At 38.2% G+C, this 13,030-nt stretch overlaps 1 protein-coding gene across 4 annotated transcripts in view; it reads right to left on the bottom strand.

The window, feature by feature from the left end:
- The window catches only part of Casp4 (caspase 4), a 31,841-nt gene extending 20,065 nt beyond the window's left edge, over positions 1-11,776 (bottom strand). The window contains exon 1 of one of the 4 annotated variants that reach the window (XM_029568997.1): positions 11,679-11,776. In XM_029568997.1, coding sequence (XP_029424857.1) covers positions 11,679-11,703 — 25 coding nt within the window. In that variant the 5' untranslated portion in view covers positions 11,704-11,776. Of the gene's footprint in view, positions 1-6,702; positions 6,744-9,997; positions 10,061-10,824; positions 11,086-11,678 lie in introns of those variants that run through there. The other 3 variants (XM_029568996.1, XM_029568999.1, XM_029568998.1) reach the window with 3 other exon arrangements.
- Between the last annotated feature and the right edge of the window lie 1,254 nt (positions 11,777-13,030).

Genomic DNA, 13,030 nt, shown 5'->3' with positions numbered 1-13,030 from the left:
AGAGAGAGAGAGAGAGGTGGGATACTATTTAACAATTCATTTTGTAAAATTTTTTTAGAGACTCATTTTTACAATAATTTTATTTTTAATTGAATTTTTGTGATTTCATCCAATATATTTTAATGATACTTAGATGACCCTTTCTAGCCACACCTGCCCCTATAGCCCTGACTCTACTTAATGAACTCTTCTATAGCATCTGATTTGTGTTCCCCAATACCCTTAGTGTAGGTATATCCACTGGGCCCACCAAATGTTACATCTCTGGCAAACACTGTCTCTTCCCCTTAGCTGCATAAATTGTCAAAAAATCCCAGATTGGGTTGGGATTTCTTAAGCATTTTCTGATGCCTATGTGAAAATTTTTGTCTGGTTTCAGCTTGCATAAGAGTTGTGCATGCTGCCACCACTGCTGTGAGTCCAGATGAGTATGTAAGAAGCTGTCTGAGAAATTCTGTTTCCTGTGGTCATCCACCACCTCTGGCTTTTACAATTTTTCTGTACCTCTTCCTCAAAAATCTCTGAGCCTAGGGGTGCTGAGGTTTGGAAGAGGTGTCCTATTCAGTCGTCTGTAGCCTCTATTTTCTGTACATTGGCCAATTTGGGGTTTCTGTATTGACCACCATCTGCCGCACACAGAAACTTCTCTAACAAGAGGTGAACATGAATTCATCCTATCTGTAGAAAGTGCATTGAAGAAGTCTCACTTTGGCTTAAGGATCTGAATCATTTATTCAGTATATTTGATCACTTCCATAACTCTGTAATAGTCCCCATTTATTGCAAAAGGTTTATTTGATGAGGAGTGAAATGTGCATTTGTCTGTAAATATGAAGTTGTATATATTTTGAATGAAGTGGGATAATGCATTGGTCTAGAGATGTGGTGAAAGTAGGTTTTACTTTAGGATCTATGATCTCTCCAGCCATGTGTATTTGTCTATGTTTACAACATCAAACACAGTTCCCTCCTTATTGAGCAGGTCTTATTTGTATTGATTACCCCCTAGATCAATGTGCCACTACTGCACCAATAGTGCATTGTGGGTTATAGGCTTTGCAGTTGGGTGGGACCATAATTGGCAGATTGCATTGTATCTTCTGTTATCAAGAGAGCTAATCTTCAGGGAAAAGGCTTCCATGTATGTCCCAGCTTGATTACTCCAAGTCCTGTGTCCAAAGTGTCACCTGCCTTCAGTAACAGGGTCTTACCTTCAAATTCTGGAGGAAACCTGGGGCTGGGGCAATAGCCTGTGTTATTTTGGGACTTTCTTGGGCTACCCTGACAGACAACTGGAGGTTTATCTTGGCTGACACTGTGTTTTTTATTATCTAACCTTCAGCTACATACATGTATGGGCATTTTTCAGCAGGACTTTGAGCTAATACATTTCTCTCTGGTTTTTCAAACAATTCTTAAGAAATGAAGTTTTGAAGTTTGTGAAACTATAGGTAGAACTGTAGGACATTAGATTAAGTAAAATAAACCAGGTTATACACTAAAATTCCCACATGTCTTACATGTAGAATATAGGAATGTAACACTCAGCAGTGACATATAATGGTGTGGATGTGGGAGTAGTTTACAGAGGTGCTAATCAACAGAAACCACAGTTCTTTAGATAAGAGAGACAGGATAAAAAGCTCCACTGGACCACATGGTGAGTATACTTATAAGGAAGTGCTGCACTGGTGTAAATAACTCAGAGAATTCATTCTAAATGCATTTTATAAAGCACAAACCCACAAGAGGAGGTAAAAACATATATTAATTAATTCAACTTAAGCATTTCACACTTTTTACAATTAACATACAATTATTTGCCAATTATAATAGACAGACAAATTGACATTTAAAAGCAAACATTTAGCTGAAGTTGTTTCCTATGAGCAACATATTCTTGGTGCACAAGTTCAAAGATGCAAAGATCCAGCCTGGGTGTAGAGGCCAATATTAAGAAAACATCTTTGATAGTGAATGAGCTGTCTCATTTCTACAGTCTACATTGCCATTATGTTGAATTTTACATTAGAATGTCTCATTTTAAATTCCCCTTCTTCATGCCCTTACTAGTACTTAGTATCTAAGACCCAATATGAGAAAGAATAGCATGGGTTAATGGATACCTGTTTTATTTATTTATATCTTATTTCTATCTAAATCTCTATTTTTTCTGACAATATCTGTTAAATATTTGCAGGATATGGCCACTCATCTCAATTGTTTTATTCCTTTTTCTGTTGTTTTTGTTTATGCCCAAATCCTCCGACTCTCAATGACTCTGTAGCCCTTACAGTTCTCTTGTCTACTTGTTTATTCTCCACAGTGAAGCAGACTGATTGCTCTGCCATCTAAATTTGATGATGAAATCTCACAGCTTAATATGACATATATATTGTCATTCAGCATAATCTTATTATTTCTACTTTGCTTACTACTTTTCAATATACAGCCTTCTCTTAGTTTCTAGAAAACCCTTAAGTAGGGATCTGCACATTTTCAGTCCCCTATCTCTTCCTTACTTCCTATCATTCCACTTTCCTTAGTTTCCCTCCAAGTCCTCCCTTAGTTAACACTACATTGATGGAATTGTGTTGATGCTCTATGGATAGACTAAATGTCAATGGTATGAGTTCCAATGATTCCTAGTGTTTTCCTAGGTGGGGTTTTTCCATGTAATTGTGACTCTACCTTACATGTCAGTATTCTACCATTAGATTCTAAGCTCTGGGTAGCCGGGGTCCATCAGCTATAGACCTATTTCCTATTTCTGAAAATTATCATCTTCCATAATTCTCTATAAATCACTGATCACTATATTTGTGAACAAACAAAATTTAGGCTTGATTCAACTGTAAGAATGCATAATAAGGGGTTACAGAGATGGTTCAGTAGTTAAGAGCACTGGCTGTCCTTGCAGAGAATCTAGGTTTGATTGCCAGCACCCACATGACAGATAACGGCTGCCCATAACTCCAATTCCAGGGAATCTGATGCTGTCTTCTGACCTCAGGGGTTGACACACAACACAGGTGCACTTACATGTAGGCAATACACTCATACACATGATATTTTTTTAATGCATAATAAACACAGGAATTAGCCCCATATATGAAACTTAACAGTTTCTGCCCAGCAAATGAAACTGTCAGCAGAACACCCAGATAGCTCACAAAATAGGAGACAATCTTTATCAGCTATACATACATCAGACAAGGGACCAATATCCAGAACATACAAAGAACTAAGAAATTAAATACTGTCTTTCCTGGGTAAGTTTGGGAGTACTCACTGTGCCTTGACACCCCCAGCCTCATGCACTCTCCAAGCTCCCCACTCCATCTCTCCTCCTAGAAGGGGCACTAACCCATTTCTTATCTTGGCATCCCAAACCTCTGGACCAACCTCTTAGCTGAGACTCTCCAGTGATTCCTGATCCTTTTTATCCAGACCAAACCAATTCCTCCCTCTAGTCCCTGAAGCTCTTGGAGCTTTATCCATTCCCCCTCTCCCCTTTGAATCCCTGGGTAGCCCATCACCCCAGTTTCCTAGAGCCAGCATCCTTCCTGGCCATGGTCCCAGGCCAGCCCAACCCTCAAATTCCTGAGGCCAATATCTTTGCTGGAGGGATCCAGACCTTACAAGAAAGCCTGAGAGCATCTGATCTTCATCTGACTGGGCCTTCTGTGGGAACTCCTGAGAAGGATGATGAAATCAATTTGGTCCCTTCAATATAAAATCAATAGAGAGAACCTGAAGCCTAGACCAACCAGCTTTTCATGCCCAACAAGTAAACCACAAAGGCACACAAAATTTACAAAAAGAAGCAGACATAAACTCAACAAAGGAAGGCTTGAATCTCACATGAGAATCAGAAACTACAAAAGAAATCCACATGACAAGTCACAGTGAAAAAATAACATGAAAAACCCAAATAATATATCTGCACCAAGTATCAACAGTCCTGTAGAGGAGTACAATAGAATCCCCTAGAGATAACACAGGGAATGGAATTCAAAAGAACAGCCATAAACATGATAAAAGAATTCAGTGAATTTAAAGAATGCACAAAGAAATCAAATAACTGAAGGAAGATAGGGATAAACTTCTGAATGAATTCAGAAGAGTTAGAAATATTGAAAAATAATCAGGTTGAATTGAAGAAGGAAGTGAAATAATAGAAAAGACAGGAGAAAGCCTCACCAATAGGATGAAAGAAATGGAAAACAGAATATCATGACTGGAATATAAAGTGGACAAATTAGACCACCCAAGCAAAGATTATAAAAAAATTTAAGAAAACAAAAGAATGGAATATGTAGGAATTGTGTAACACCATAAAAAGCCTCAACTCACAAGTCATTGGCATATTGGAAGGAAAAGAATCTCAGGATAATGGTATGGACCAGATCTTCAACAGGATTGTAGAAGAAAATTTCCCCAAATTAAAGAAAGATGCACCCATATAAATACAAGAAGCATATAGAACACCAAACAGACAGGACCAGAAAAGAAACTCTCCATGACACATCATAGTAAAAACACTAAATGTATAGAACAAAGAAAGAATACTGAAAGCTGCAAAAGAAAATCAGTAAGTCATCTATAAAGGAAAACCCATCAGAATTACAGCTGACTTTTCAGTGTAAACTATGAAAGTCAGAAGAGCCTGGACAAGAGTGTTCCTAGTTCTAAATGACCACAGATGCCAACCCAGATTACTTTGCCCAGCCAAAATGTCTAGTAGAGTCGAAGGGGAAAGAAAAAAATCTTCCATGACATAAATAGGATGAAAGAATTCATGTCCACAAACCAGCCCTTTAGAGAGTTCTTGAAGCAATACAAAGAGCTGAAGAAAGGAATGACTATACCCAAGGGGTTGTAGAAAGAAACTTAATGAATGTATAACTGAGGAAATGCACAGCTACACCAAGAATGTGAACAGAAATGAAAATGACAGGAATCAGTACACATCTTTCCTTAATAACTTTAAATATCAATGGACTGAAGTCCCCAGTCAAAAGATGCAGACTAGTTGAATGGATTAAGAAACAAAAACCCATCTTTTTGTTTTCTGCAAGAAACTCATCTCATTTTCAAGGACAGGCACTACCTTAAGGTGAAAGGATGGAAAAAATATACCGAGCAAATGGTATAAAGAAAAAAGCAGGTGTTGCAATTCTAATACCTGACAAGAAAGTTGACTTCAAACTAAAACTAATTAGAAGAGATAAAGATGGCCACTTCATTCTGAGCAAAGGAACAATTGACCAAGAAGATATTACAATCATGAACATATATTCACCAAACTCTGGTGCACCCAAATTCATAAAAACAGTACTACAAGACTTTAAGAGCAAGATTAATCCCAATTCATTAATAGTTGGGGACTTCAATACCCCATTGTCTCCATTAGATAAGTCAATAGGACAGAGAATTAACAGAAAGACATCTGAATTAAATACCATATATCAAATAGCCCTAACAGACATCTACTGAATATTCCACCCAAGCACCAAAGAATATTGTTTGTTTTCAGTGTCCCATGGAACTTTTGCCAATATTGAACATATACTGCAACACCAAACAAGCCTCAACAAACACAAAATGATTGAAATAATTCCTTGCATTCTATCAGACCGCAATGCAATAAAGCTCAAAATCAAGACGGGAAGAAGCCCTAGTCACCACATGAACACTTGGAGATTAAACAACACAGTCCTGAATGATGAATGGGTCAAAAAAGAAATTATAAAGAAATAAAAGAATTCCTGGAACTAAATTAAAAGGACAATACAACACAACAAAACCTCTAGGACATGTTCAAAGCAGTCCTTAGAGGGAAGTTTATAGCTCTAAGCGCCTTCACTAAAATATCAGAAAGAACACAAATTAATGACTTAACATGGCAACTCAAGACACTCAAAAGCAACAACAAAGAAAACCCAAACCTGCAGGAGTCCTGCTCCAGCTGAGTCTGGGCCCTGAAGGAGTGAAGGTAACTGCGGCGGTAGAAATGACTATACCAGAAACCACAGTTGCAGTTCTAGTAGAGGCTGTTGACTGACCCACTCAGGGGAGGTCAGCCCGAATAGCTTCTTTCTTTTTCTTTTCTCTCTCTCAGCAGCCTTCTGCAAACTTTATTCACAATTAGAAAGCTTACAATAATCACAGTAAAAGGAAAATAAAAAGGTCAATGATTTAATTTTTCTTAACATAGCCAAGCAACGTCTTTATTGTTTTCTTTATAGCCTTGCAGTTTCTGTTTTACCATAGACATATAATACGGTCTGTCCCCATTTTCCCATTAATTCTTTTATTTCTTCCTGAACGTTTCGACTTCTCTGCGTCATACGATTATTTCTCTCTTTCAATATCCTTTATTATTTTGTTGCCATTTATCTTTAAGGGCATTTTGAATCGCTTTTATTCTTTGTAAAACAATAGGCATTTTTTATTGAAGGTCATGCACTACCAGCTTTTTACTGACCTAGCTAATCTTTCTATCCAAGGAGGAGTTTCCCTAAACCATTCTATCTTTTTACTTTCGTTTTGTTTCAATAACATGATAAATCTGCCAAAGGCAGAGATTTCCCAGGTTTAGTTTCTCATTCCTTCATCAGAGTTGGTTATCAGAATACTTAAAGAAGAGAAGGTTATACAAATTACAAAAACCAGGAGTAACTGGGGAAGGATATCCACCAAAAGAGCAGCGGTCATCGGCTTTCGGCTGGAACTTTGTCAAGCAGCACTCTTGCCAAGAACCATGGAACTCCCGGAGCCAGCACAAACCCAGCAGACAAGAAGAAATAAAAAAAAAAATATATCGGAGCAGAAATTAATGAAATAGAACCAAAGAAAACAATACAAAGGATCAACGGATCCAAGAGATGGTTCTTTGAAAAGATAAACAAGATTGCCAGACCACTAGGCCAGTTAACCAAAAGAAAGATCACCTTCAAGTCAACAAAATCAGAGATTAGCGGGGAAACATCACAACAGACACAAAAAAGATCCAGAACATTATAAGGGGATACTTTAAAAACCTATTCCCTACTGAATTTGAAAACCTAAAAAAATGGACAGGTATCTACAAGCATGGGAACTACCAAAACTAAATCAAGAAGAGGTTAACAGCTTAAGCAGACCCAATTACACATACAGAAATTGAAACAGTAATACAATCAGGACCAGATGGATTTACAGCAGAATTCTACCAGACATTTAATGAAGATCTACATCCAATACTACTTAATTTATTCAAAAAGATAGAAATGGAGGGAGATTATTATTAGTCATGGTAGGCTGCACTTGGATCCTTGGCTTACAGGGGTTATACTGAGTTCAATATTATGTAACTGTATTAATTCAACTGTGAACCTAAAAGTTCTATAGCCACTTTTGGAAGAGATGTATTTTTGCTCTGAAAATTGTTATTGAGTATGTTAAAGCTGTAATGAAATGTTTTTTCTAATAAAATTTAAAAAAAAATGTTACAAAAAAGAAATGGAGGGAGAACATCCAAATTCTTTCTATGAAGCCAGCATCACTCTAATACCGAAGCCAGGTAAAGACACAACCAAAAAGAGAACTATAGACCCATATCCTTGATGAACATTGATGCAAAAATTCTCAACAAAATACTTGCAAACCACATACAGACACACATCAAAAAGATCATCCCCAATGATCAAATCAGCTTTATTACAGAGATGCGGTAATGTTTCAATACATGTAAGTCAATAAATGTCATAAATCATATAAATGTAGTCAAAGATAAGAACCACATGGTTATCTCAACAGATGCAGTGAAGGCCTTTGACAAAATTCGACATGCATTTATGCTCAAAGTCCTAGAGGGAGATGGACCAGAGGGAACATACCTCAACATAATTAAAGCCATATACAACAAACCCATCATTCTACACGGAGAAAAACTGGAAGCATTCCCATTACAATCAGGAACTAGGCAAGGGTTTCCTCTATCTCCACTCTGTTTTAACATAGTGCTTGAAAATCTTGCAAGAGCAATAAGACAAGAGAAGGAAATTAAAGGAGTAATAATTGGAAGAGAATAAATTATCCTTTTAGGCAGATGATATATGTAAGAGATGCCAAAAGTTATACAAGAAAACTCCTAGAATTTTTAAAAAATGTTCAGTAAAGTGGGAGGTTACAAAATAAATATGCAGAAGTCTTTAGCCTTTCCATATGCCAACAACAAGAAATCAGAGAAAAGGTGTGAATGGAAACACTCCCTTTCACCATGCCTTCAAAAACAAATAAATTTTTAAAATGAGTTATATTTGAGGAAGAAGCATAAAAATTCGCTTCTTGTTAATTAGTAGATGTGAAAAACAGTTCAATTGAAATCTACCTTATGACTTTTTAACCCTACTCAGGTGCCAAGGATCTAAGTATAGCCCACTGTAACTAGTAATAATCAGATACATAGAGATTAGAAATGCATGTGCAAACATCTAAGTGTTAGTAGCACTAAAAATCAGTTTTTCTGTATAAAACAGTACATTTTAAAAATGAAAGAGATCTTTTTTAAAGGTTAAAACCTCATTTAATTTTATATCTTACAGGGTTCGTACTGAGTTCAATGTTGTATAACTGTATTAATTAAACTGTGAACCTAAATATTTACAGCCAATTTTGAAAGTGACGCATTTTCGCTCTGGAAATTCTTATTGAATATGTTAATGTTTCAATGAAATGCTTCTTCTAAACATGTGGTTATTAAATAAATAATTTTAAAAATGATTTTTTCTGTGTGAAACAGTATACTTTAAAATGAAAAGAAGATCTTTTTTAAGGTTAAAACATTCAATTTTATGTCTTATAGGTTTTATTCTGGGTACAATATTGTGTAACTGTATTAATTCATCTGTAAACCTAAAGGTTTATAGCCAATTTTGAAAGAGATACATCTTAGCTCTGAAAATGGTTATTGAATATGTCAGTGCTGTTGGAATGAAGCACTTCTTCTAATTATGTGGTTATTAAATAAATATTTTTAAGAAGATATATATGTGTTATATAATACGTAGATATATTAGTGTAACTACAATATTATGCATATATATTAAGGGGAAATTGTGTAAAATCAGTGCTTGGGGCTTACTCAGAGCCCTTTACTCTGAGTTCACCCCAGGAAGAGGGATAATGACTGGGAAGTTGGGTATTCAAAGAATGTTTTCCTTTGAACGCACTGAGTACCTGGGACAGAAAGCTATCCTCTGTGAGTTTTGTGCAGGAAGGTAATATTCAGTTTCTGAACCTGAAGAAAGAAAGATAAAGAAAATCTAGTCTACCTCATCTCTGAAGAATGCTTTGTGGTATGTTAGATATTCTCCACTGAAAACCCTTCCTCTTCCTTAACCTAATTAGAAGTTAATCTTGTGGTAGTTGTTGTCACTTTAAACATCTCATCATTGGAAAGCAAAAATTTCCACTGGTGAATGGCGGTGAATGGCAGGAAGTTTTTTTAGCAGACCGAAATCATTTCCTTGACTCACCGTATGACAGAGTAGAGATTCATAACATTGCCAACTGGAAAATCAGTAATTCTCACAATATGTCACAGATTTTTCAAGGTAAACATAACTACCTAACAGCTGTAGGATGAATAAAGTTCCCTAACCCAGAGCCAGCTGTAGAGAACACCTAAGGCAACCAGACTTCTGTGCTTGGACACCTCCCTTTGCTAACACAGGGCAGGTGACACTTAAATCAGGGAAGAACAGACTGTACATTCTAGCTTGAGATTAGTCATTTTCCCTCACAGAGGAATCTACTTTGTCATGAAAAGAATGGGGTAAGAAAATGCTTACACTATTCACAAACTGTTTTAGTGCTTTGAGGGAGATCGGACTGACAGGAATGCCATTACCAAACAGGATCATGGATACTTGTGCAAAGTCAGTATTTTTCCTCAGAAATTGCTGGAAAGCGTTTCTTGTGCATGTGTCACTTATTTTAATAATCTCACCTCTTATGAATGGGTGATATTCCTCTGTTCCAAATAGTATGAATCTTTGAGTTACAGAAAGGGACTCTGTAAACTACTACAGGAACGGAGTTCCTAACCATTCTCTATTCTCTGGACTCTGCTTTCTCTGTCTGCTCAATACCAGGTCTTCCTTCTCTGAGTCACTGTGAGCAAAGCTAGAAGAAATGAGGTTAAGGAGAGAAAGGTGGTGATTTTTGTCTACTGGCTCTTTTGCAAGTGTTATCTCTTAATCTCATTGTACTTTATCTGAAAGGGATTAAGAACATTTGCAATATTCCATCAAGCACACAGAGACTAGGTATAAACATATATCTGTCATCACTAACTATATGTGTCATAATTAAAACCTGGAGCCTACAAGTTGGTGCTTTTAATATTGTTCTCACGACCTTCAAAAAATGAAAGACAACCACTCAGCATGAGAGGCAAAAACCATGAAAAGCTCTAGATTCCAGGAACAGCACCAGATAAAAGGAGGTATGGTAGCCTGGTGGAGGGTGCATGCACTCTTCGTGTTCAGGAGGAGGAAGGAGAAAGGTCACAACCTCAAGGTTATTCTTGATTATATAAGGAATTTGATATGAGATAGAGGAGAACTCTCTATCTGCCTGTCTGTCAGGCCATGGAGGAAGAAGGCATAAGAAGACTTAGAAGACCCTCAACAGAGCCTCTGAGACACAAATGTGACCCTGACATCAGAGCTATGGGAGACACCTGCAATCTTTCATAACTAAGGAGGAAATCAGATGTTGTTTTAAAAGCTGCATAGACTGAACTTTACTCAGGTTGCAGCTATTACCTGCAGACTGCAGAAAGTCCCAGAGTTCCTGCCAGGTGGCCGTCTTCTTCACAAATATAAGCAATACAGATTTGGCATGCCTGGGGCCCTTTCCGAATGACAGAGTCACATAAATCTCGTGCCTTATCTGCAACAGTGGCATTTGCACAATTTATTCTCTCCATCTCTTACTGGTTGAACACTTTCTTCTGTAAAAGTTCATCCAGCAAGCCATTTATTGTCCCTTTGCCCACTGAGCGGACAAACTGCTTCCTCTTCTCTCTCAGGATGTTGTGATTAGAGCACAAAGAATTTCAAGTGAGAAAAACAGCCTCATGTTCCCTTCTTCTCCTGAACTGAGCATAACGTGCCCCAGACTGAATTAGGCCGCGGTGTCTCCTCACACACTTCACTTAGCTCTTCCTTTATTCTAGCCTTGCCCCATGTTTTCCAAAAACATTACCCATGTGCACACAGGACATGGAATGAACATTGAACTACTGTATCCTGCTGGGTCCTAGAAGCAGGAAGTCCCCTGTCTCATATGTATTCACCTCTGAGCAATAAAATGAAGAATAGTAACCCGTTTTCTTCTGTGGCAGCTGCCGCTGCCGTTCATCCTGTTCCAGGACACGAAGTGGAAGAGTTAAGACAGCTAAGTGACAGAAAGAGAACAATAAAACCCGAGCACACTTCTGCCCCTGGTCTTTCTTTCCCACGGTTTCAGGACTCTCCTGTGCACGTTTCCTACTCACCAGCCTCCTCCCCCAAGATTCAGCTCATCTGAACATCTGCAGAAGCTAATGCTAGCGTCCAGAGAGGCACCTCTTCCTACGCTATTTATTTACAAGGTCTGCCCTTTTCACACTGAGGAGCACTCACCAGCCATGGCTTCCTCTGCTACCATCAGCTGCTACTGAAACTGAAAGCGCTTTGTGGCTTCCTAGTCACCAGGGTGTGTATGCCGATTGGGAAACAAGCACTGCTCTCCAGTGGTGTGTGTGCGAGATGGTGTTCCTAATTCAACTCAAACTTCCTTCCGGAGTTTCGACTGCCTAGGTGTGAACCATGAAGAGGAGCTCCGATTTCCACTTGGATTACGTTGGTGTAGGAGGGGAGTGGATTTTAGGGAAGAAACAGAGGAATGACATTGAGCTATTTGAGTTCCCACTCTGAGCCAGATGTTCCCTAGCAGAGCTGAAGATGCACCTGACACATGTGCCCTTCAGTCATTTAGAAACTGTAGTCTATGCAGTGACAGAGAAATTTATAAAACAAAAATGCAGTGCAAATTGTTGCAGAGGTTGGTCATGACCACATAATACCAAGGGGTGTTTCATTGGGTGGTGGAAAGAGGGTTGGTAAGCTGGAGTCCACATGAGGGAAGAATCAAATAATTTTCCACTGTTTGACTGGTGAGGAAGATCCTGTGTGAGAAATAGATGCCCTGAATTAGCTGGAATCATCAAATTCTCAGAAGACAGTTTTTCTCTTTCTACAATGGATAAAGCGCAAGAAGAATAGCCTTGGAGAAGACAGAGATTTGCTTTGGGCATGCTCAATTAAGGTGATTGAAGGGGCTCAGTAGGCAACTATGTGGAATTCTGGAAAGTCAGGAAAGAGTCTGTATTTGAGAACTTGATGAAGGACACAGCGGCAAATACATGAGGCTCAAAATGTGGGAATGTTTGGGATGTTCTGTATGAAATACACAAAAAATGAATAAAAACATATAGGAATGGCTGCCAGGTTTGCTGTCATACTCCTTTAATCCCATGACTCAGGAGACTGAGTCAGGCAGCTCTCCCTGAGATCAAGGCTGGGCATGGTCTATGTCTCCCAGGAAAGCTCAGGCTACACGGAGACTGTCTCCGAAAACAACAACACAATAACAACAACAACAACAACAACAATCAAACCAGCACAGGAAGGGAATAAACAATTTAGAGAATATTTCTTCTTTTGTTTGTTTCCTTTTCTTGAAGTTTTGATATTTTGATGATATTAACTCTCCCTGATCTGCACTCCCCACTACTACCTCCTATATCTATAGGTCCTTTTGAGACAAATGTGTCCACACATACCCTTCAGTGTCAGTCTGTTCACTACACCATAGTTTGCCTACCCAGGCTCACACCCTTATAAACACCTGACTCTCCCTCTCCCACTAGCAATGAGTTGCCAATGTGCCTCTACTAAGGTAGGGACTTCTTACTCATGTCAGAATTCTGAGT

This window comes from Nannospalax galili, unplaced genomic scaffold (genome assembly GCF_000622305.1).
Source record: "Nannospalax galili isolate Female #2095 unplaced genomic scaffold, S.galili_v1.0 scaffold1222, whole genome shotgun sequence".
NCBI lineage: Eukaryota > Metazoa > Chordata > Mammalia > Rodentia > Spalacidae > Nannospalax > Nannospalax galili.
Note: the sequence above shows the minus strand (reverse complement) of the source record. Positions and strands in the feature narration are given on the sequence as shown.